Source organism: Hyperolius riggenbachi, chromosome 2 (genome assembly GCF_040937935.1).
Source record: "Hyperolius riggenbachi isolate aHypRig1 chromosome 2, aHypRig1.pri, whole genome shotgun sequence".
In the NCBI taxonomy this organism is placed as follows: Eukaryota; Metazoa; Chordata; class Amphibia; order Anura; family Hyperoliidae; genus Hyperolius; species Hyperolius riggenbachi.
The window spans coordinates 412,240,489-412,265,980 of record NC_090647.1 but is presented as its reverse complement, the minus strand read 5'-3'; the positions used below and the strand labels follow the sequence as shown (position 1 = coordinate 412,265,980).

General features: G+C 40.5%; 1 protein-coding gene across 3 annotated transcripts in view; it reads left to right on the top strand.

Annotated features, from left to right (window-relative positions):
- The window catches only part of USP9X (ubiquitin specific peptidase 9 X-linked), a 342,688-nt gene that overhangs the window by 158,137 nt on the left and 159,059 nt on the right, over positions 1 to 25,492 (top strand). For 2 of the 3 annotated variants that reach the window (XM_068269853.1, XM_068269854.1), the window contains exons 11-16: positions 1,971 to 2,075; positions 6,554 to 6,760; positions 9,648 to 9,784; positions 14,127 to 14,260; positions 16,777 to 16,863; positions 17,969 to 18,056. In XM_068269853.1, coding sequence (XP_068125954.1) covers positions 1,971 to 2,075; positions 6,554 to 6,760; positions 9,648 to 9,784; positions 14,127 to 14,260; positions 16,777 to 16,863; positions 17,969 to 18,056 — 758 coding nt within the window. The remainder of the gene's footprint in view (positions 1 to 1,970; positions 2,076 to 6,553; positions 6,761 to 9,647; positions 9,785 to 14,126; positions 14,261 to 16,776; positions 16,864 to 17,968; positions 18,057 to 25,492) is intronic. The other variant, XM_068269855.1, reaches the window with a different exon arrangement.

Here is a 25,492-nt window from a genome sequence, read left to right as displayed (position 1 = left end):
AGAAGCTGGGAGAGAAGGTGACAACTGTTGGTGCGATTGTTCGAAAATGGAAGGAGCACAAAATGACCATCCATCGACCTCGCTCTGGGGCTCCACGCAAGATCTCACCTTGTGGGGTGTCAATGGTTCTGAGAAAGGTGAAAAAGCATCCTAGAACTACACGGGAGAGGTTAGTGAATGACCTCAAATTAGCAGGGACCACAGTCACCAAGAAAACCATTGGAAACGCATTACACCGCAATGGATTAAAATCCTGCAGGGCTCTCAAGGTCCCCCTGCTCAAGAAGGCACATGTGCAGGCCCGTCTGAAGTTTGCCAATGAACACCTGAATGATTCTGTGAGTGACTGGGAGAAGGTGCTGTGGTCTGATGAGACCAAAATAGAGCTCTTTGGCATTAACTCAACTCGCTGTGTTTGGAGGAAGAAAAATGCTGCCTATGACCCCCAAAACACCGTCCCCACCGTCAAGCATGGGGGTGGAAACATTTTGCTTTGGGGGTGTTTTTCTGCTAAGGGCACAGGACAAATTAATCGCATTAACGGGAAAATGGACGGAGCCATGTATCGTGAAATCCTGAACGCCGACCTCCTTCCCTCTGCCAGGAAACTGAAAATGGGTCGTGGATGGGTGTTCCAGCACGACAATGACCCAAAACATACAGCAAAGGCAACAAAGGAGTGGCTCAAGAAGAAGCACATTAAGGTCATGGAGTGGCCTAGTCAGTCTCTGGACCTTAATAATAGAAAACCTATGGAGGGAGCTCAAGCTCAGAGTTGCACAGAGACGGCCTCAAAACATTAGGGATTTAGAGATGATCTGCAAAGAGGAGTGGACCAACATTCCTCCTAAAATGTGTGCAAACTTGGTCATCAATTACAAGAAACGTTTGACCTCTGTGCTTGCAAACAAGGGTTTTTCCACTAAGTATTAAGTCTTTTATTGTTAGAGGGTTCAAAAACTTATTTCACTCAATGAAATGCAAATCAGTTGCTATCTTTTAAGGTTATTTTTTCGATTTTCCTTTTGATGTGCTATCTGCCACTGTTAAAATAAACCTACCATTGAAATGATACTGTTCTGAGACTTTTCATTTCTTTGTCATTGGACAAACTTACAAAATCAGTGAGGGGTCAAATAATTTTCCTCCACTGTATGTATATTTTATTCCTAATCCCCCATCTCTGGTACACTTTCTGACCTGTATGTCTCTAGCATTTTTGTAAACATTTTCAATTCATTACCTTTATTTGCATAGACACACTCTTAATTACTAGGATTGCTAATGGCAAAAAGCCTAATTGTGTTATTTTCCTAAATCGTCCATGCTAGTAGTAATGGTTTCAAGGCTAACTACTCTGTTTGCAGTAGACCATTCATATGAGAAAAAGGGAGCTGACGGCCAGGCTGTACAGTGGAGAGCACATGAATAAAGGACATGCAGACCGTCCCCTATTTACTAATGACTTGTTGAGTTTCAGACATGCAAGAAAAGATGGCTTCTTGTGCAAATTATACAATACTGTTTTTTGCAATTACTTACTGTGTTAAATGTTACCATTTTGTATAAACTGTTAAAGGTATTTCAAAACACTTTAAAATCAAATTGAAAACAAACCCTCAAAAATATAGTTTATACTCTAACTTTAATCCAGAGTTGTTGGAAATTAAATAATGTATCCACATTTCACTATCTATAACGCAGGATGTAACTCCTGAAACAAAACTTGTTTGTAAGTAGAGGACTGTCTGTATTGGTTACAAAAAATGGCTAACTGCAAATTTTAAGTGAAGGGTTATTTTTAATATTATATGAAAAATTGACTCATCGCAGCAAAATTTCAATACAAAGGAATTTTCTTAATAAGTTTATTTTTAATGTTCTGTCTTTGCTATAATTAGGTTTTTATTGTGCCAAAATAACAACATTTTAAATCACAATTTGCTTTTTTCCCCCTCTAACACCTGCAGGCAGGAAAACATGAAGCCATTGTAAAAAATGTCCATGATTTGCTTGCAAAGCTGGCATGGGACTTTTCCCCTGAACAACTTGACCATCTTTTTGATTGTTTCAAGGTAAAAATTTGTTAATTGTTTTTTGTATAAAGTATTAACATACCCCCCCCCCCCCCCCCCTTGCAACATATGTATTGTGAATATCTACACGTACAGTGGCTGGATAGTTTGCTGGTCAAGAGCTCTGCCTTTGACATGGGAGACCAGGGTTGGAATCCTATTCAGTAAGCAGTACTTGGGCAAGACTTCCTAACATTGCAGGTTGGCTCCTTGAGCATTACACGAATGCCCAAATTGAACTAGACATTTTTTCAAAACTATCACGTGGGTTAGGCCTCGTTTCCATCTGTGCTCTTCTGTCCACTTTTTAGCATCATGTATCAATCTGTAACATTGATGTGCTGAAAAAAAAGCAGAAGCGCACTAAGGGCTCGTTCACATCTAGCCAACGCAGATGGCTGTGCGATTGGAATGCAGCGCATCCGATCGCGCGCCATCTGCTACGCTGCTGATCCCATCCATTGACAGAGATGGGATCAGGTTTGCGGTGCGGGCAAAATGCAGGTAGCAGTACGCAAGCGCTTCCCAGCTCATCGTACTGCTATGCAGCGCAGTAGATGTGAACGGTAGAAGTCTATGCCCTTCTGCCGTTCCTGCGTTTCAGCACATCATACGCGCTTCCATATCCGCACGGAAGCGCGTATGATGTGAGCAAGGCCTAAGTGGAAGTGAGGCCTAATAATTCTGAGACTGAAGTTGCTACACCCCATACCATGGCCGCAATAGCAGCATAGCGGGCGATATACAGGCTGGAAAGGCGAAGAATCACTCGCGTTCCCATGCCTGTCGGCCGGTGACGGCCAAACCGGAAGTGTTCGCCGGCGGGTCCTGGACCATCAGAGCGGAGCTGCGAGGGCACCGATCGGCTCCAGGGGGCAGAGGGAAGCCCCAGGTGAGTAAATCTCATTTTTTTCCCCTTGGCTTTAGGTTCACTTTAAAGCGGTATAAAACCCTGACATAACATTCAATAAAAACATGTTTCCCTACTTTTTGTAAGCCATATGGTTATCATATTTGGTTTTGTGCAGAAGTATTATTATTCATTTAGAAATTACAAGTTTCCAAAGTACACTTTTATTGCTCTGTGAGCTGACTTTCATTTTATTCATAAATGCTTTATTAATCTTCTAATGCGAACAGAAATGCTTTCTGATTGTCTGTCTGTGTTCAGGAGAGTCTGCAGCGTCAGAAGTATGTGCATTCCTCACTTGATACAATTAAGTAAACACAAGATAACATTATCTCCAGTTCAGATAGGTCCAGCTTTCCCAGCAGGGAGCTTCTAAGTCCTGTGTGTAACCCTTTGAATGCTGTTCTAGTAAAAAAAAAAAAAATTGGTGGCAGTATAGAATATGCTGTAAATAATGTATAAGAGCAAAGAAGAAATGCTGGGTTTCATTCTGCTTTAAGGTGCATAACTAGGATTAAAGAGGACACAGCTGAACCAAGATAAAGCTAAATTGATTTGATATAAAAATGAATGGTTATTACAGAGCATATAGTGCAAACCTATACTCATGGTATACAAAAGAAAGGTAGATTTATAGGTAATTTGATATTTGACTTTGATTATGTTTTAGTCCAGAAAATAGATGACTACAGACAAATATTCCCTTTGATGTTGTTGTCTGGACACTCTCTTGAACTCGGTCATCCTTGTCTTAAATTCAGACAGGTGGACAAGCTTGAGCCATTCCAGACTAGACAACAGACAGATAAAATATGATAGCACCTATCTTCGGGACACCTTAATGTGCTGACTATAGTTGTATTCTGTCTCTTAAACCTAGTATATTCAGCAGTGATGCACTGGGAGACATCTCAAGCTCACTCCAACCTGAATTATCGCAAATACTTTGTTTTAAGAAAGCAAACCTTTTTTTTTTCTGTTTAACATGCATTTTAGTAAGGGGGCTTTTTTGGACCATTGTAGACCCTTACACACTCAAATGAGTTCTGGTTCGCCATGGGCTTGCTGGTTAGTTTGTACGTCTGGGTGTTTCAAGTCCTACTCCATAGAGCCAAATTAATCCATGCCATGCACCGATGAGGATCAACCAATCCAAAACAGTCAGTAATTGCATGTTGGATTATTATGGCTCTGTACTAATTACAAGCTGACACATTGTTGTATTCCAGCAGACCTGGATGTGTGTTTAGCTTCTAAGGATGACAACGGTTAATTTGCATATTTTCAGCAGTGATGCACTAGGAGACCTCTCAAGCTCACTCCAAGCTGAATTATCGCAAATACTTACTGTTTTAAGAAAGCAAACTTTTTTTCCCATGCATTTTTGCAGCTCCTTACACACTCCAATGAGTTCTGTTTTGCCGTGAGCTTGCTGGTTAGTTTAAATCTAGTACACACGATAACATTTTCCATCAGATCTGTGGGTAATCTGATAAATTGCATGGTGTGTAGATGTTTGACCTGTTCGCAATTGATAATGCGATCAATTTTCCATTGATATCTACCCAAAATCAAATGCGTTATCGATCGGAATCGGACCAGTGGGGAAAATTGTAGCATGTGTGGCTTAAAGTAAACCAGAGAAGAAGCATTTTACGAAATATATCAATGGGAACATGACAGTAAACGCCTACCCTGCTCTCGGTTTCATTCTTCTCTGCTAAATCTGCCTGCTATCAGCCCTGATAAGAATCCCTGACTGAGCATTCAGTCTTGCTTTTCCTGGAATGATTATAGCTGAGTCAGTCTTCTGTGATGTCTTTTCAAGCCCAAGCCTGCCCCCCTTGTGGCTCTGCTTTGCTGCTTCGAGGATAAATAGCAGGAATGCAGAGCCACAAGGGGACAGGCTTGGGCTTGAAAAGACAACACAGAAGACTGATTCAGCTATAATCATTCCGGGAAAAGCTAGACTGAATGCTCAGTCGGGGATTCTTATCAGGGCTGATAACAGGCAGATTTAGCAGAGAAGAATGAAACCGAGAACAGGGTAGGTGTTTACTGTCATGTTCCCATTGATATATATGGTAAAATACATGAGGGTGCTTTGTCTCTGGTTCTCTTTAAGGGAGAGCAGGTTAACAGTTCACATGCTAAAACACAAACTAGCGTATAACCTAATACAGTAGAATCCCTTTATAGTAAGCTCCAAGGGATCGGCAAAGTAGTTCAATAAGGGCTTATTTCCACTTGCAGTGTGATTCCCCCAGAGGCTATAACTACTGTGGGGGTGTTTGAAAATATAATGTTTCGTGGTAGTGGTCCTTTAACATAAACATGTAAAACGGTACATTAAGAATAAATGGTACATTTAAAAATAGTGGTACATTAAACAAGGCCATATGGGTAAAAAAGTGCTTGGTACAGCATAACCACTCCCAATTCCTTCCTATTGGTGAAAAAAGTACATTACCGTATTAAAAACACCCAACCACGTTTTTACCATATGTTAAAACGTACTGGAAACGTGTGGTACTAAAAAATACAAAACTGAAAAGCTGATCCGTTTTAAAAAAAAACCTGATATGCAATGTGTATTAAGTGGATCTGTTTTGACCTGCTGCAAATCTTAATTGGCCCTAATGCTAGGTACACACCATACAATATTCTGTTAGATTCTTCTGTTACATTTACTTACAACATGGAAAAAAGCTATCTGGCAGGTAAATCTAAGAGAAAATCTAACAGAAAATTGTATGGTGTGTACCTTGCATAACACAGACCTAACTGTACTTTTCCGCCAGTTATCCCAGTCAGCAGAACAAATTAAATCTGGTCCCTTTCCTTAAAGGGACTCCGAGCAGTTCAGAAACTATGGAAAGATGCATATCATTTTAAAGCTCTCTTTCTCCTCTTTCCAATTAAATATAAACTGCCGCCCTATGCCTTTTAAATTTCGCTATTTTCGTGATTGAAATTGCCGCGGCCACGATTTCGATCTCGAAAATAGAGAAAACTAAAAGGCGTAGGGAGACGATTTAGGTGTCGTCAGAAAGAGGAGAAAGAGAGTTTTAAAAGGATATCCATCTTTCCATAGTTACATTGTATTACACAGGGCGACACTTTCTCAAAGTCAGCAGCTGCATTAAGACTTTAGAAGCCTTTTCCCGCAAAGCTGTCCCGACTTCTGGCGCCTGGCCTCGCATCACTAGAAAAAAACGCCAAGACATTTGCAATAAATATCTTGGCGTTTTTCTTCAGGGAAAAAGGAGTGGCGGTGTCAGGCGCCAGAAGTCGGGTGATGCAGGGTCTTCAGGATGGCTTCACAGGGCAAGGCTTCTCAGGTAAATATAATTTTTTGTTTGTTTACTTGCAGGATTTTCTTCTTTACTCTGGAGGTCCGCTGTTATTTTATAGCTACATTTAAAAACACTGCTTCAATTTATTACTAATACAGGTAGTAAGCCATACAAGCTAAATATACGCCACAAAAACATATTATTTATAACCAGTTTCTCATATTTCCTAATCTGCTTAAATATCTTATTTTTCTCTGCATTTGCTTATTTAGGCAAGTTGGACAAATGCAAGCAAAAAACAGCGTGAGAAGCTATTAGAGTTAATACGCCGGCTTGCCGAAGATGATAAAGATGGAGTCATGGCTCATAAGGTTTTAAACCTATTGTGGAATTTAGCTCACAGTGATGACGTGCCCGTTGATATAATGGACCAAGCCTTGAGTGCCCATATTAAAATTTTGGATTACAGCTGCTCGCAGGTTGGTAAATTTGGTTTGTAAGATGATCATGATGCTTCACTCAATAAGCGTTTTAAAATGCATAACGTTACTTCTCTAGGTTTAAGAAATGACATTGTTAAATAGTTATTTAGGCATGCGTCAATGAAGTGCATCCCTTTGAACCCACTGAACCTCAATCCAGAGTAAATAAAATCCACAAGGGTTAAACAGTGTTTGTGGCTGGATCTCGGTATTAACATCCCATACTCAAGCATTTGTTGTCCCTTAAAGCATGGCTATCACTAGTTTAACACAAAATGCTGAATTTAGAGAAAATGAGTTGTTGCTATAATCGTCTATATCTTCCATAATCAATGCATGTACTGAAGCTGCTGTACATTGCATTAATATTGCTTCAATTCTGTTCCTCTGCTTACTCTGCATGACGTCCTCTAGTGACTTCAGTAGACCGGTGCTGTGAAAGCGATGAATATAGCTGATAAGTCTTTAATAGTATTCACTCCCATTATTAGTTTAACTTCTAAAGTACTTTAAAACAATAGAATGTATTTGGAACATTTAGTTTTAGTTTACAACCTTTCAATAGTAGAGAAATGTTACTATAGCCAACTGTAAACTATGGTCTATCACAATCCACATTTTTCCTATCATTAAATCCCGAAATTCAGCATTCTGCTATTTTTTATATCTTCAAGTGTCTGCTTACCATGATTAGATTTTTATTCATATGTTTCTGTAGAAAAAAATTAGCGCGCATACCCACAACTCTTCATAGGGTGACTAAATGCATATTTTTCAGGCACTTTCGAGCTAATCCTGATGAACAGCCAAGCTTTTAAATATGAGGGGTAGTGAAAGCTTAGCACTTTTGAGTTTTTCAAACTTTTAATTCCTCGTGCTGTAAAAAGACCACAGTTTGAGAGAAGTGAAGGTGTGAGCTTAGAGCAAGAAGAGGTAGCTATGCCTTCATTGGCATTCTCCAATGTGCACTCTGCATCTACCAGCATGCTACAGTGTGCTTTATGGAACAGGATTTGAAAAAAAAAATAAAAAAAATATATATATATATATATATATATATATATATATATATATATATATATATATATATATATATATATATATATATATATATATATATATATATATATATATATATATATATATATATATATATATATATATATATATATATATAATTTTTATTTTTTTTTGTATACCCTCTTCACATGCATATTAAAAAAGTTCAGACCCTTGGGTAACTTATTTTTTGGGTGTGGGAGGTAAAAGGTTAATTTTAAAGGGGTTCTGTGGGGGTTTCTGAAGATAAAAACTGCCACTTACCTTGGGCTTCTATGAGCCCCATGCAGCGGTAATGTCCCACGACGTCCTGCTCCCATCCGCCGTTCCCCGCAGCCGGCACCGGGCTATTATTCGTCTGACATACAGACGAATAATGCGCGTTGCCGTGCCTCCGCTCGCGTCATCTGAGGCTTATTGCGCAGGCGCAGTACAACGGAGCCTTGTACTGCGCATGCGCAGTAAGCTTCCGATGACGCAGGCGGAAGCGAGCGGGTGCGCAGCCACTCTAGCGCAGCCGCAGTTGGATCCCATGCCGCTTAGACCGGGGCCGGCGGCGGAGAACGGCAGATGGGAGGACGACGGCGTGGGACATTACCGCTGCACGGGGCTGATAGAAGCCCAAGGTAAGTGTCCGTTTTTTTCTTCCACAATCCCCCACAGAACTCCTTTAAATGTAGTTTGTGTATTTTTGTAATAAAAATGTATGTGCATGTAGTTGTACTATTTACAGTGAGATTTTTTTGTTTTTCTACAGGGAAGATAATTTTTTTTAGGAAGTACAGAGAGGATGTGTTTTTTTTTTTTTTTTTTTCATAAAGACTGCAGTCTCTCAAAAGAAGCCGTCGGTTTTTCTACCGGGGATCAATGAATGGGAACAATGGTCCATGGGGGGGGGGCAGCATGGGAGAGCGCCATTGCGAGCAAACCAGCGGACCAGAAGCCTTTTGGACGTGAAAGTCACGTCCAAAAGTCGAAAAATGGTTAAAGTGGACCCAAATTAAAAATACAAGATTTCAGAAATAAAATCTATTTTCTAAATTATAATAATAAATAGCAGCCTTTTTTCAGATGCATGATGACAAATATAAAATATTGTACATTTATTGGAGGAACCCCTCCCTTCCTTTCAAATTGCCGGGACAGAATCCGGAAAACTTGTGGAATAGGTGGTGTCCGGCAATGGGGGAATTGCTAATTGCTGCCCCCAGTGTAACCCTAGTTATGAAAAGAGAAGGGTGAAAAACGTGCACTGAAATGATCATAGGTTTGAAGGACTGTTTATTTATCTTTGTATGTGTCAGAGTGGTGCAACTAAATATTTTTAATTAAAAAAAAATGTTTAGTTTGTGTCCGCTAAGGTCTACTTTAAAATTGATGTTTGCAAATGGGAAAAAAAATTAAATGCTTAAACAGATATAACATGCTCAGCTTTCACTATCTTTTTTATGGTTCACCATCAGCCCCCCTTTCTTTAAAATAATCCTCCACCCCCACCATCTTGCTTGTCGTTTTTTTTTTAAGTTTTAAATTTTTTTTTTCCAGTTAACATTTCTTTTAAAGTCTTACTGCAGTTTAATATTAAAAAAAATCTTTGAAGCAGAAATGCTTACTCGCAGACTGAAATTCAGACAGCTGCTCTATTTGGCAACAGTACTCTGAACTCTTGACTTTTCTGTTTTTATATACTCATAAACACAATGTAATGAAGCTGAAATTATATTTGCTTTTACACCTTGTCAATTTATAGAGCCAATATAAAGGTACTGATTTTTTTCTCAACGAAAATAGAATTTACTTTAAGGTACCTTTTTTTTATCTTTAGGATCGAGACACGCAGAAAATTCAGTGGATAGATCGTTTTATAGAAGAGTTACGTACAAATGACAAATGGGTCATTCCAGCACTTAAACAAATTAGAGAAATCTGCAGTTTATTTGGTGAAGCGCCTCAAAATTTAAGGTAAAATTTCTTTGACACATATCTTTTCATGACTACAACTTTGCATAGTGATCTGCAGTTTGGGGTTTTTTTTTTTTTTTTTTTATAATGCCCAAATTCTCTGCTTCAGAACTACTAATTTTTGTAAACTGAACAAACAAAACAAATAAGCCCTATTGCTTATCTCACTTCTGGGACTTGCCTACAGTGCACTCTGATTTCTTAGTGCTGAACTATACAGTATTAACAGTATGCAGCACTGCTGCAAACTGTTATTCTGCTTTATGCTGGTAATACACCATACAATTTTCTGTTAGATATACCTGCCAGATAGATAAAGTTCAGCATGTTGGAAATGTATCTATCTTACCATCTGCCGAGCAATTAGGCATTGTTCTACTCAGGAGATAAACAGAAGACAATGCACCAGAGATAATGACCATTCTCTACAGAAAATAATCTAATTATGCATTCTAACAGAAAATCGAACAGAAGAATCTAACAGAAAATTGTATGGTATATTCCCAGCATAAAAGAGGCATAAAAGAAATGTAACCTGGCAGTAGTCACCCAAAGCTCAGTAACACACCAGTCTATAAATGGTTTAACAATCTGGAGAGATGCTGAGAGCAGAACCTATTGCTGTGATAGTTATATACAGCAGTGGCTAAAAGTTAGTTATATTGTTGTTGGTGCAATCAATTCACGCCATTCTGTTGCATATTGTTTGGTCAGCTTTGGATGATGATCCTGTTGCGTGGCCAACTTTCTAACAAGTTGATCTCACACTTGTAGAGGAGTTTTTGGAGAACTCAATCTTTGCAAGGTTCCCAGCTGAAATCCTCACCCCCTCAACCACAGTATTCACATTTGATGTAGCCGTCCAGAGAATTTCCCTTTGGAAAAGTTGTCAGTCATGTGAATAGCATATATTCTTTGTAAAGCACTGCAGAAGAGGTCAATGCTATATACAGTAAAGTCTCATTTATGGGCACAGGCAGGGGTTGCGTGATACCGCATATATGTGCTTGCCGGTTGCTTGAGAAGTCAAGCAACCAGCGTTAAATATAGCACTAACCTCCCCCTGCTAATTAAAGGCGGAGTATTATGCAGTGGTAGCGTCTTACAAATGCTCTGGGCACCGGTCTTCTTCTCTTCTGTAGCTTCCAGGGGCTTTGAGACGTCCTTTGGGAGCCGTGGGTTCAACGCATCACGTGAGCCAGTGCGGGTCAGGTGACACGCTGGGGAGCCATACTAGTATGCCGCAAATCCTGTGGAAGCTACAGGAGATGAGACTGGCACCCAGAGCATTTGTAAGTGGCTACCGCTGTGCAATGCTCTGCAAACTGTGGTAGGAACACACCCATTCTCCCCTGCCAGGTGTGCCCGTTAGTTGAGCCTGCTGGATGCCTGAGTTCCAGTTAACTGGGACTCTACTGGAAATACTAAGTGAATCAGCATGTTGACAATTAATTTTAGCTGCAGTGCTGGATGCAAAAGGCATTAGTCTATCAGCAAGAGGTAGGGGTTGGCAGAGGGCAAGTGTTTTGTGCTCACAGGAAGTGACTGGCTGCTTCTTACACCGAATTCCTCTATGTGCAATCTCAGCATTAACTGCCTTGTTTATAGTCTCTCTCATGGACAAGATGGTTTTGTTATCATCATTGCCCAATTTAATGCGAAGGGCAAGTGAAGCCATGCTATTACTGCAGATACCTTCTCACTGTATTACTACCTTTTTTTCCCTTGATGATTGCACCTTCTATGCAATGTCCCAGGTTTTCTTCCACTGTTCTTATTTGCCTTGCAATGTTCTGCACGCCTTTATGCACAATGCATACAGGAAAAGGCTACTTCAGCAGCAGAGATGCAGGAGTCTGCATGGCACATAAGTACTGCATTCAGGCAAGTGATATTCTAGAGCAGGCATGGGCAAACTAGGCCCTCCAGCTGTTAAGGAACTACAAGTCCCACAATACATTGCAGGATTCTGACAGCCACAGTCATGACTCATAAAGGCAAATGCATTGTGGGATTTGTAGTTCCTTAACAGCTGGAGGGCCAAGTTTGCCCATGCCTGATCTAGAGGAAGCAAAGGGGGATTGTTTATGTTGTTGGGGAATAGATTCTAAGAAATATTTCCAAGTGATAAATTAACTCATTTATTATGGTTTTCCCATTGGCTTTAAGAGTCATGGGTTCACACTTGTCTGCTCTTCAGTGTTTTTAAAAGCACTGCAAGTAGCATTTTTTCCCAACCCAAGTGTCATCTTTATGTGCTTGGAATTAGCACAATGCTTAAAATTCAAACAATCTCTTTATTGAAAAAGTCCTAAAATAAAGTGCTTTGCAATAGTTAAACATAACAGACATTACACTTGGGTCAAGCTCAGCAGAGCACACCATTTCACGAAAGCAAATAAAATATACAAATAACACAAAAAATCTTGGACAAATAAAAATCTTTGCATTTGAAACCCTTCAGAACATATCATAGACCCAATATAAGACCATCTAGTGTTCACAGATGGTTACATGAAGGCCTCTGTAGTCTACCCTCAAGTCCCAGGTTTTATGAAACTGGGGGCTTCAGTCATCGATTTTGTCCAAGATTTTTTTCCGAAAGCACAGTGGAATCTCTAATTGATGACGGCTGAAAACACAAGCTTATCAGCTTTCCAGTGTCGGGTTAGCTGCCACATGTATTTTAGTAGCATTGGCTATATGTTGAATCAGCCTATGCTCCAGGTGTCTAGTTTTAGATATTTTTTGGCCTAGGAGTAGGACCTTCATGTCCCTGATGAAGGCTCTGTTGAAGACTTTTGAAATTATATATAGTTCCGTCCCACAGTTGGGAGACCTGTGGGCAGTACCACCAAATACAGTGCATCTGGAAAGTATTCACAGCACATCTTTTTCCACATGTTATGTTGCAGCCTTATTCCAAAATGGATTAAATTAATTTTTTTCCTCAAAATTATGCACACAACACCCCATAATGACAATGTGAAGAAAGATTACTTGAGGTTTTAGCAAATTTATTAAAAATAAAAAACTGAGAAATCATATGTACATAAGTATTCACAGCCTTTGCTCAATACTTAGTCGATGCACCTCTGGCAGCTATATGAGCCTCAAGTTGTTGTTTTTTAAGTGATGCCACAATCTTGGCACCATGGGCGTCTGCACATAGGGGCAAAATAGGACAGACTGCCCCCCCCCCCCCCCCTCCTTTGCCCCGGCCATCGATCGTCTTGATATTTTACTGCTGCAGTGCTGCTTCGGGTCTTCTCTGATCTTCATGACAGGCACACACTCTATGCCACATACCTCTGGCTCCAAATACATGTCACGTGATCTGCAGTAGGAGCTGTGGAAGCACAGAGCATGGGACTGCCAGGAAGAACAAAAGACACAATGCATCATTGGATTCAAGGAGGGGACCCATGCTTATTGGGTGTGTCCTGTGGTTTATTCCTTTACCCCGGCTCAAACTGTTTCATTCAGAAGCTCTGTCACCAGTGTGCTCTTCTGGATGGGAATGCAGTCTGCGGTCTTTCTTTTGCTGCTTACAGTGATGGACTTTGGAAGCTTTCGAGGGCAACATAGAATGGCAAGGAAGGCCGCATTCAGCCCGCATGCCTTGAGTTTGACACCTGTGAGCTACTTTCATTTTCCGTTTCCCACAATTTGTCTTTAAATATGAGTCATACAGGAATTTACCTGTGAAAACCATGATTCCCACACTGCCAGAGAAGACCTTTTTGTTTTCACAGGCTATGTTCACACTGTGAAATGATTATACATTATTTCAACAATATTATGTTATCTTGAAAAAAGACAAATAATAAAGACAAAATCAATAAGTAAAGAAGAATGTAATATTTTTGACAGTTGTAGAAATAGCATATAGATAACAGCATTCCCGAATATGTTGGTGCTATGTAAATTATTACATGTTTGTTTAAAAAAACAAACCTTAAAGCCCTAGTTTAAGTGGTGTTTTAATGTGTGTTGTGTGACATCTAGAATTTCCATTTTTTATATACAGTATTCTCATATTTATTTGCAAAACTTTTTTCCTCTACCAGTAAACTGCTGCCTTTAATGGGTTTCAGCATCCTGTAACCCATCCAAACCTCTCCCATAATCTTCCAAGTGAGTGAGCCAGGAAGGATCTAAAAAGGGGCCACCAGCCAATCTTTCCCAGTTTGCACAGAGCCTTTCACTTGACTCAACCCACCTCTATCATCTGTTGCTGAGATGACTTCTCTGGAGCCAGTACTGCAGCTACAGCAATGCAGTGATTTTACTGTTCTGTTGAGAATTTGCAATGTATAGTAATTGTGTTTTTATATTTCAGCCAGACACAACGCAGTCCTCATGTTTTTTACCGTCATGACTTAATAAACCAGCTCCAACATAATCATGCGCTTGTTACTCTAGTGGCTGAAAATCTCTCATCATATATGGACAGCATGAGACAGTACTCTAAAGGTCAGTTAGTTCCAAAGTAATGCAAATTCTGTTCCGGATTTAATTCCTGTGTGATATTTTAGTTGAAATTACAAATCTAAAAGAACAGGCTTTTGTACGGTTTGATTCAGTAAGGTTCTGTTGAGCTGCGGAACAGCTAATTCTGGAGAACTGTGTGACTTGTTAAAGAGATACTTGAGGTAAAAAATAAATCCATACATTGCAAAGTGAGATACTAAAAAATAGAATAGAGATCAAGTAATGATTGATATTCGCTATGTTTTGTTCATATTGTTTAATCCACTATCAGCCTGCATGTAATCAACTTTACTACTGGCAAAAACGAAAAAATAGCACCAACTGCCATTATCTATAAACACACCCCCAAACAATTTGGTGGGCTAAAAGTTTTTTTTTTTTTTTTTTTACAGATATACATATGCACAGAAGGATATATTGCTTGGCAGTTGGATATAGCCATTATCTGCCACAATGCAATAAGGTTCGCTGACAGGAAACTGTCAGGACCTAGGTGTGATCACTGTGGGAGGGCTTTCACCACAATATCAGCCATATGGACCACTCTGATGATCTATTTGGGAAAAGTTAAAGATTTCTTGTGGGAAAGGGGTTATCTGCTACTGATTGGGATGAAGTTCAATCCTTTGTTACAGTTCCCTTGCAGAGAGGAGCTGTGGGTAATAAGATTAAATTAAAATATAGGCGGGATCAGCAGGCATGAACCTTTGAGCAACCCTAGCTATGACTTTTTTTTTTTTTTTTTTTTTTTAATTCAGCCTGGATCTAGATGATTGCTTAATGTCTGTAGTGTTATGCACCGTTGTCCAGCCTATGGAGAGCCTTAGGAAAATAAGCTTTCTGTGTTTTTATTAACTCTTTGTATTATTCACTCCTGAAGGCATTTATAGAGGTGGGAAGTGATAGACTGCTGTACAAAAGTTTACATTTTCAGAAATAAAATTGTTCTCCAATGAAAACCTGGATGGATACTTTTTGAACACTAGGCGTTTTGCCTAGCCATCTTGTGGGTTAATGCAAGAACTGTTAATAGCTGCATCAGCACAATATCATACAAAGTTTGGTGCCAAGACTGGTCCATGTTTCGGCATACTTTGCACTGATGTCCTAAAGCAAATATGCAGATGGTAGGTTGTCTTTGTCAACTACCAACTACATTCTAAAGCTTTGTACACATGCTTTATTAAAGTTTGCTGAGGCACCCGATAACGACCACCATAACCGATAATCACCCTGCAAGCAATCCACCAGATACATCAACTTGTTCGAGCAATGGCCGATACTATAGCAAGTGCCACTCTGTCAACACCCCCCCCCCCCCCCCACCAGCACAGCAACAGAATGCGTTGTCGGCTATACAGCTGATTTTAGGTCTATACAGTGTTAACCAGTGATGTCACCTGAGGGGTTGGGTCCCGATCCCGTTATGGGACATCAATCACATGTGTATGGGCTTTAAAGTGTACCTGAGATGACATACAAGAGAAAATGTATACATACCTTGGGCTTCCTCCAGCCCCATTTGGGCTGATCAGTCAGTCGCCATTGTCCTCCGCTGCCTCCATTCTCTGCCATGGGTTCTGGTAAGTGAGTTCCAGTAAGTGAGTCAGCGCAGACCGGCCACACGTGCTTCCCCATTGCGCTCCCGTCACTGGGAGCATTCTGCGCCTGTGTAGAACGCTCCCGCCGACAGGAGCGCATTGGGGTTGGCGTGCGCGGTCGGGTCGCGCATAGGCACTGTGCTCGCTTACTTACAGGGCTGAATAGTGGAGAATGGAAGCAGCGCAGGAAGACGCAGAGGGGACTGATCAGCCCGCACGGGGCTGGAGGAAACCCCAGGTATGTATACATTTTCTTTTGCAGATCGTCTCGGGTTCTCTTTAAGGATTCAAGTTTTGGCTACCTTGACTGAAACATCTGTTTTGTTTCTGGACAGTATATTGTTTTACCATCACTCATCCTTACTTGTGCTCAATGTAATTTCCTTCTTGGCATGGCTGTATGCTGCCCTATATGCATTTTCTTTTGCTGCCTTTAGGCACTGTTTAGGAGCCTAATTGTAACAGAGCAGCTTGACACAGTGAAGATCTCCTTAGAAAATAGCACAGCTTTAAAGCCCCTATCCATACAAAAAGATTGTGTAAAATTTGCTCCGTTAAAGAAGTTTGGGTTTCATTATGTCAAAATACTTGGAGGTGATTATTTTTTGGGGGTGAAACTGCTGCTTTTCTCTATAGCTTACCCTTCTTATTGCAATTAAATCTTTCTGCTTTTAGGAGGGGAGGATTGGCTGTGGCGCAACAAAGCTCCCTCCCTAGTCTTTTCAGAGGGAGAGGAAGCTCTTTTCCTAGTCATGTTACAGAGGGAGAGGACTGCCTAGCAAAACCTCACCTACTATTGTAAAAAACATATTATAAATGGGTTGCTGTAATTAGGTTACCACCATCCAAAACGCAGTCGCCAACATAATTTTTCTGAGATTGCATTTGTGATTCTAGGAGGATGTGTAGTAGTGAGTCATGTTGTCCCGGATCCCTCGCCTCAGCAGGACGTCATGGGGGAGAGAGGCTTCAGCTTGAAGTTAGGTAAATTAATGCTAATCCGTAGGGTAAAATAAAACAGAATTTACTTATAAAATTGAATGTAACTTATTTTGCAAAAGCTCCACTTTAAGATAAAAAAAAAGTATAAGGGCTAGTTCACACTACAAGAGCTTTTCTAAGTGTTTTGTGATTTTAAAAGATCTTGCTAATGTTATCCTATGTGTGTGTTCTCACTGGAGCGATGTGATTTTTTTTTTTTTTTAAATCCCCCATAGGATTGCATTAGCAAGAGCTTTCTAAATCTCTAGCTTGAAAAAGCTCTCTTGTAGTGTGAGTCAGCCCTAACTGCTTTTTGTACAAGTACAACCTCACAGGAGGGTGATTTTTTTTGTTCTTGTTGTTGTTTTTTGTTTTGTTTTTGTTTTTTGTTTTGTTTTTGTTTTTTGAATTTTTTTTGAGTGGAGATGAATTTTGCAAAAGGTGATGTGTGACAGGTTTATGGTAAACGTGTGCCATTTTGTTTTTTTAAGACATCCAGAGGTAGTTTGGAAAGATAAAAGCTGTAGGGATTTTCTAGCAAACAAAAAATCTTGTTATAAGCAATGATTGCTCAGGAGTTCTGTTATTGTAATCTTGGAACTCCGTTAAAGTTAATTGGCCCTACCCACAAGTCAGAAATCCACAAAAGGTTCTTACTACTCTTTGACTGCTGAGCTGCTGAGAATTTTTAGCTTGTGTAGTGCCCCCTTGATTCCCCTTGAAATTCTCGACTGAGGGTATTGTTCTCCTACACACCCATCTCACTCCGTCGGCCATCTCCCCTACACCATAACAGGACATGTTTCTAGCCTTTAGGCTAGGGATGCATATGTGCAGCATTGGGCCCTGAACCATCATCCGAGGGATTGAGTTCCGACACGGCAGGCTAGGGAATTTGAAGGCGCGTATACACCCTTACACACTTAGATAAACTTTAAAGGTCATGAGAGGCATACTGTGAGGAGGAACAGAATTCTAGAGAATGGGAGTTCATTTGTAAAAATTTTGCAGCAATGCATTTAATGAGGTGATGAAAGAATAGGAGTGAATTATGTTTTTGAATAAAGTAGAGAAGCAATTTGTTACAATCGTATATTGTACTTTACAGAACATGGAGAGTATGATCCACAGACTGTGAGACCTGGAAGTCGGTATAGCCATGTACAGGAAGTTCAAGAGCGGCTTAATTTTTTGAGGTAACTATAATACATTTCAAAATTATGATCGTACTACTACTACTACTACCACTACCAAAACTACAAGAGACTTGTGGTAACATTTTAACCGTGATAAGTAGTAGAATAGAGTTTTAGGGTTTAGACCCATGTCTTGTGTATTCTTTTTAGTAACAAACTGAATCAAAGGCAATTACATTTTCGCATATTCTGTACCAAAATAAGACTTATAAAATGAACACAAAGGCTATCATTCATAAAGCATTTCCGCATGCGGAAATGTTGAAAACCGCTCACTTTACCGACCTCTTAGCAAAGTCTTTATTCATAAAGACTCTTTCCGCATGCGAAGCTGACATTTCCGAGCAGAGCGATAAATCACCGCCTTGTGCGGTGATTATCATAAAAAATGCAGCAATCTTTTAATTCATAAAGATTACCGCAAGCGGTATGAGGACGGGGAATACCGCCCCCTCTGATGTGGCGATACCAATGTAAAGTGAATGGAGACACACCTCCCAGGCTAGCTGCAGTAGAGCGGAACACGGAGAAATGTATCAACTCTGCTGCTTTCTGTGCTTCCGCAAGCCTACCGCCAGCCTAGTTCAGGGAATCTCCGCACTGCTATCGCAACTGGATACATTTTTATGAATGCCCACCCAGAAGTCTAAAATACCAGCAGCTGTGTTTTCCCGCATTGATTCTCCTTACCGACAGCTCCTTTTATGAATGATAGCCCTTGTGACAGAATATTTTTTATAACAAAATATATATATTGTTACCTTAGTAACTTGGCTTTCATAATATGTATGAAATGAGGGTGTATTACTATTTTTGCAAAAGAGGTCTTATAATCTATAGTGTACAATAAGAAAGCAAAACATGAAAAAGACACCTTTATTTCCAAATACAATATTGTCACCATACATTGTGCTAGGAACATAATCTAATTGTTGTTATAACCAGGCTGTATAAGCAAATACAATTTGTGGGATTAACTTGTACTGTACCGTGGCAAATAAAACTGCTGGGTTTTATCTATTTGCAAAACAATTCACCAGGTGTCTGCAAACTCAAAATAACATTTTATTGAAAAATCCTTTAAATACAGCCATGAAAAGCTATCCCTATCCCCCCTTAAAGTGACAATTGCCGGCCATCTGCACACATCAGCTGATGTTGTCCTCACACACACAACCACACGGTCAGGTGGCCACCACAGCGAATGTCCTGATTGGATAAGGAATAACTTTGGACTTCTCAGTCCTATGAACAGTTAAACCAGTTCTCCAAGTCCATCAAAAGTTGTGGTTAACAGCTGCCTTTATGTGGTCATAAAAAAACCTACAGTGTGCCACGCTGCACAATAAACCTTGCAATTCAAAAAGCCAGACACTGCAATCGATAATTCCAACTCCAGAGATACTATGTCAGCACAGTCTATTAGCTGTAACCTGCCATACAGCTGCTGCTTCAACTGTTGGACTTAGCACATGTAAAGATGCCCCACCGGGGGTATCGCCAGCACTTGGCTTGCATCTGACCATATAGTGCTGTGCAGGGCTGTGCTTCTGCTGTCCTCCACTCTCTCTATCAGGGCTTGTTGCTCCATCTGGGCTTATCGTGCTGGCTGCAGCGTGGGCTCTCATAACGCGTGGAGTCAGGCTGCAATGCCGGGTATACACCAGCTAATGTCACTGGCCTTGGTCACGTGACATGTTTCGCTCCTCCCACGGAGCTTTTTCAGACGAAAGTGGGGTCTGGTTAGAGTTTCCTATTGTAGCCACACAGGCTGCGGTTTCCTCCAATCAGGGAACTTGCCTGCCCTACCTAGCAACAAATGACTGCCACAGGAGAATCCTCTCTCATTGGACAGATAGAAAAAACTATTTCTAACATGCTGCCAGGGACAGTTTCTTCAGATTTTTACAGTTTTATACAATAGGAATTTCTGATCGAGCAGTCACCTTGTTGATTGCTTACAGTATACTTATATATGTACATATTGTTTGGCTCTAGCTTCCAGCATCGCACACTCATACAATCCCAATCACAACCTGTCACTGATATTATATTATATTGGGTAGAGAAAGTGGATGTTGCATAGAGGGCTGCTAACTCACAATGGATTATCCTTAATCTTTGGAGACAGAAAGGGAACCAAGGAAAAATCAGAATTTAATCCACCTGGTATCAAGGTGCCCAATCTAAAGATCCACTTTAATTCATTACGTTTTAACATGTTTTCAAGGTCACCTCCTCTTGACGGAATCATCATCTTATAGAAACCCTTAAATGACAGTTTATAGGGATCACAGTCATGGTACATCTGAAAATGTTCACCAAGGGGGCTGCCTATTACAGCATTTTTTATTGTACTTACATGGGCCTGGATGCGTACTTTGTGTGGTTATCTATTGTAGCACATTTTTCTGATTGAACAAACAGTCCTGATATTGGGGGTACTGAAAAGCTTAAAAAGTAAATTTTTTGTTGGGAGCTGACTGAACCAAATTTTACTTCTTACTGACATGGCTGCTGTGCACACTTCAGAGTTAAAATGTAAATACTTAAACTGAAAAGAAGAAGCACTGGGAAAGTCCCATGTTCCATTGCTACTACACACATAATCATTTATTTCTGAGGTGATGTTTTTTTTCTTTTTGTTTTTTAGATCAGGTTTGCTTTAAAGGAACCCCCGAGGTAAAATTAAACTGACAAGAGAAACCATTTTATCTATCCTCCACCTCATCAAAATTGCTTTTCTTTTTAGAATCCCACAATTCTATTTTCCATTCCACCTGACGCCCTCTCCTATGGAGGTTTCCACTTTAGCCACACTCCTAGAAGTGGGAATAAACATGGTGGAGGGGTGGGCATTCTTCTCTCAGACAAATGCTCATTCAAGCCTCTCACTCCTATTCCTTCTCTCTCCCTGCCATCCTTTGAAGTCCATAGAGTTCAACTATACTCTCCCTCGAACCTCCAGATTGCAGTTATTTACCGCCCTCCAGGCCCTGCTTCTGTTTTCTTAGATCATTTCTCTGCCTGGCTTCCCCAGTTCCTGTCCTCTGACATCCCAACCTTCATTATGGGTGATTTTAACATTCCTATTGACACCAAGAACGCTGTCTCTAACAAACTTCTATCACTCACTTCCTCCTATGGCTTGGCTCAGTGGTCCTCTACCTCAACCCACATTGATGTCCATACACTTGACCTCTTATTCACTCGTCTCTGCTCTTTCACTGACTTTATTATATAGGAGAGAACAGAGGCGCCAAAAGGATAAAAGGGGTTTTAAAGGAGCTTAAAAGCCAAAAATTTGGTAATTAGAGGAGGCAGTGGTGGACTTACCTCCTCCAAGCAGACACAACACGACTGTACATTCAGTCTATTTATTAACAAACTCCAGATAAAACAAAGCAACGCGTTTCACGGGTCAGTACCCGCTTCCTCAGGCAATAGAAAAAGGAGTTACAGCATCTAGCAAAACAAACACTCGCCACCTCTGTGACTGACTTTCACTGACTTTACTAATGATCCACTACCACTCTCTGACCATAACCTACTTACCTTTTCTCTCTTCTCCTCTTTTCCTACCACCCTGGCACAAGCATGCTCACGTATTCGCAGAAACTATCGCAATCTAGACATGCAATCTGTCTCTGATGCCCTGGCACCATAGCCCGATTCACTGATTGCCTGGCTAACGAACCGCGGGCCGGGAACGCGCGTGGTTCCTGGACGTAGTTTCTACGTCCAGGACCTAAAATAGGTTAATATCCGCCCATTTACACAATCCAAAAGGCTTATTCAGCACCTTCAACTCCGTTCTCCATCCCTCTCCTCCTCCTTCATCTTGCTTATCAGCTGAAGAATTTGCAACATACTTCACTGATAAAATTGACAAAATCATAAGTGAATTATCCACGCAGCCCTGAAATCCCACCTCCACACCTCTCATTGACTGCTCTCTTACTGCCTTTTCTCCACTCTCTGAACATTCTCTCTCCTCTATAATATCCAAAGCTAATCTAACCACTTGTTCTTTGGATCCTATTCCCTCCCATTTAATTCCACAGCTATCCTCATCTCTCATGCCTGCACTAACATCGCTATTTAACCTGTCCCTCTCCACTGGCATCTTTCCGTCGCCACTCAAAAAGGCTGTTGTAACACCACTACTTAAAAAAACCTCTAGATCCTACCACACTTGCCAACTACCTCCCAGTCTCACTTCTCCCAATTTGCATCCAAACTAATTGAACACCATATACATGCAGAATTAAACCATTATTTATCAGCTAACCCCTTACTTGATCAGTTCCAGTCTGGTTTTCGCTCCAACCACTCCATGGAAACGGCCCTTACCAAAGTGGCCAATGACCTTCTTACAGCTAAATCCAAAGGTCAATTTTCCATACTCTTCCTTCTTTATCTGTCATCAGCATTCGATACGGTGGACCACACCTTACTCTTACAAATACTTTCAAATGTAGGAATAAAGGGCCCGCTCTCACATGGGTATCTTCCTACCTCTCTGGAAGGTCCTTCACAGTTTCCTACTCAGATCAGATCTCTTCTCCTCATGCTTTGTCTGTCGGGGTTCCTCAAGGCTCTGTCCTTGGTCCCCTCCTCTTTTCCATCTACATGCACAGTCTTGATGACTTAATAAGCTAATTCGGGTTTCAATACCACCTGTATGCAGACGATACACAACTGTACCTCTTGGACCCAGACCTTAACTCCCTCAGACGTGTTCCTGACTGCTTTTCTGCAATATCCTCCATGGCCTCTCGCTTCCTAAAACTTAATATGAGTAAAACAGAACTAATAATTTTTCCACCGTCTCTGGCCACCTTTCTGCCTGAAGTAACTATAAATGTTAATAACACTCCCATAACTTCAGTTCCCAAAGCACGGTGCTTGGGGGTAATATTCGACTCTTCTCTCTCTTTTATTCCTCATCTTAACTCCATAACCAGCTCCTGCCATCTCCAACTCAAACACAACGAAAATGTTAATACATGCTTTTTATAATTTCTCGTCTGGACTACTGCAACATACTACTTTGTGGACCACCTTCTAACAAACTGGCCCCGTTCCAGTCGGTACTGAACTCAGCTGCTCCTTTCATTCATCTTTCTTCTCGATCTTCCTCTGCTGACCCTCTCTGTCAAGCTCTTCACTGGCTGCCAATTAACCAGAGGATCCAGTTCAAACTCCTAACCCTAACCTACAAAGCTCTCCACAATCTCTCTCCTCGTTACATATCCTCACTAATTTCCAGATACAAACCCAATCGCAATCTCAGATCTGCACATGCTCTTCTGTTGCCCTCCTAGAATCACCTCCTCACATTCACGCTTACAAGATTTTGCACGCGCTTCACCCCTTCTCTGGAATGCCCTCCCACAACACATCCGTCACTCGCCAACCTTTGTTACTTTTAACCACTTCAGCTCCACAGGGTTTTTTGCTTAAAATCCAGAGCAATTTTCACATTTCAGCGCTCCTCCCATTCATTCACCAATAACTTTATTGCTACTCATCAGATGTAAATGATCTATATCTTGTTTTTTTTTGCCACAAATTATGCTTTGTGAGGGTGATATTTGCTTTTAGTAATTATGCTATTATCTGTGCATTTTAAAGGGAAAAATGAGAAAAAAAAAGAAAAAATACTCTATTTCTCCATTTCCATGCCCTATAGTTTTCAAATAAACAATGTTACCATAGGTAAAACCCACACATTGTATTTGCTAATTTGTCCTGGTTATCTCAACATTTAAATAATGTTCCTAGTACAATGTATGGCGATAATATATTAGTTTCTGGTTTGTGTTTTTTGTTTTCTCATTGTACTCTATCAGTAATTAAAAAGCCCTTATCTTCATGATTAACAGTAATACACTCTCATGGCATACATATTTTAAAAGCGAAGTCCCTAGGGTAACTATGTATTCTCTTTTCAATGCTGTCACTTTTGTTTTTTTTTACTAGTATGTATTTAGGGGTATAGAGTACATGTAAATAACAGTTTTATTGCTTTTCATTCAGTTTTCCGGTAAAAAAAATCACATGACTTATCCCTCAGTTGTCAAACACCACAAAATCTATTCTCTCACTTGTCACGGTTAAAATGATACCCTATATACATAATCAGATAGCTTATTGGGCATACAGCACACTGTTTACCACAAGTACGCCTGTCTACTCCCCTGAGATTCAAGTAAAGTTTTGTGGGGAGTAGATAAGCGTAGCAAGGGAGGTAAAGTGGTTAAACACTCTCTAAAAACTCATTTGTTCCGACAAGCATATGCGCTACCTTAAGCCACTTCCCTTTGTCCTAAGACCAAATTGCACTCCTACTAGGTATCCTAAAACACACTGCATACTACCCCTCCTCTTGTTTCCCCCATTCCCTTTAGATTGTAAGCTCGCAAGGGCAGGGCTCTCTCCCCCTTTTGTGTCTTGGAAATCATTATACATTTTATTCATCATGGTACTTTTATCACTGTCATTACCACTTCTGTATTTTGTATGCTGTATCATTTTTTGTATTTTGTCACTAATTATGCATCTTGTATATTAGTGTACACCATTATCTGTATTATGTACCCCATGTTTGTTTCTTACTTTGTACAGCGCCACGGAATATGTTGGCGCTTTATAAATTAATAATAATTTAATAATAAAAAAGTTTAATTTTAACTAAATTAGTCTTACACACAGTCTAAGAGTTTTAAGCCAAAATATATGCATTATTATTGCACCCACAAAAATGTTTCACCCTGCATTTGGAAGCTGTTCTATGTCAGGAAAGAGTTGTATTGCTAGAATTGCCTATAATTGAGTATTATTAAAGTCCCACTGGAGAGAAACCTATACTCGATGCTCAATTCTTTCAGGCAGAAAAGAAAGAAGAAAAAAAAAAAAACACAGCCCTTATTTGTATGTTTGGCACTGTACATACAGGTCTATCTCATGTCACATATCACCTCAAGTACACTTTAAAGCAATACTGAAGCAAGCTGAAAAATAGATACTTGCCTACGGAGAGGAGAAGCATGGATCACATAGAGCATTCCTGGTCTCCTCTCTGTCCCTTCATTCCAGTGCCGGGCCTCCGATGACGTCTTTGTCACTCCTTGGGCAGCCTTGGAAACTACTCATGTCCCCAAGTACTTTTGAAGACTAGCAGATCCGTTATGTACACGTGAGTTGGGGACCCAATTACTTCCACAGAATAGCAGATCCATAATGCTCACACACAAGCCGGGGACAGGAGTGCTTCCAAAGCCTGCCAAGGAGTCCCGAGGACCAAGACACTCAATGGGACAGCAGTGGAACAAGGGAATGGAGAGGGGGGACAGGGAAGGCTCTATGGGATCCAGAGCCTTCCCTCTCCATAGGTGAGTATCTAACTCCTCATTTGCAGCTCATTTCAGTAT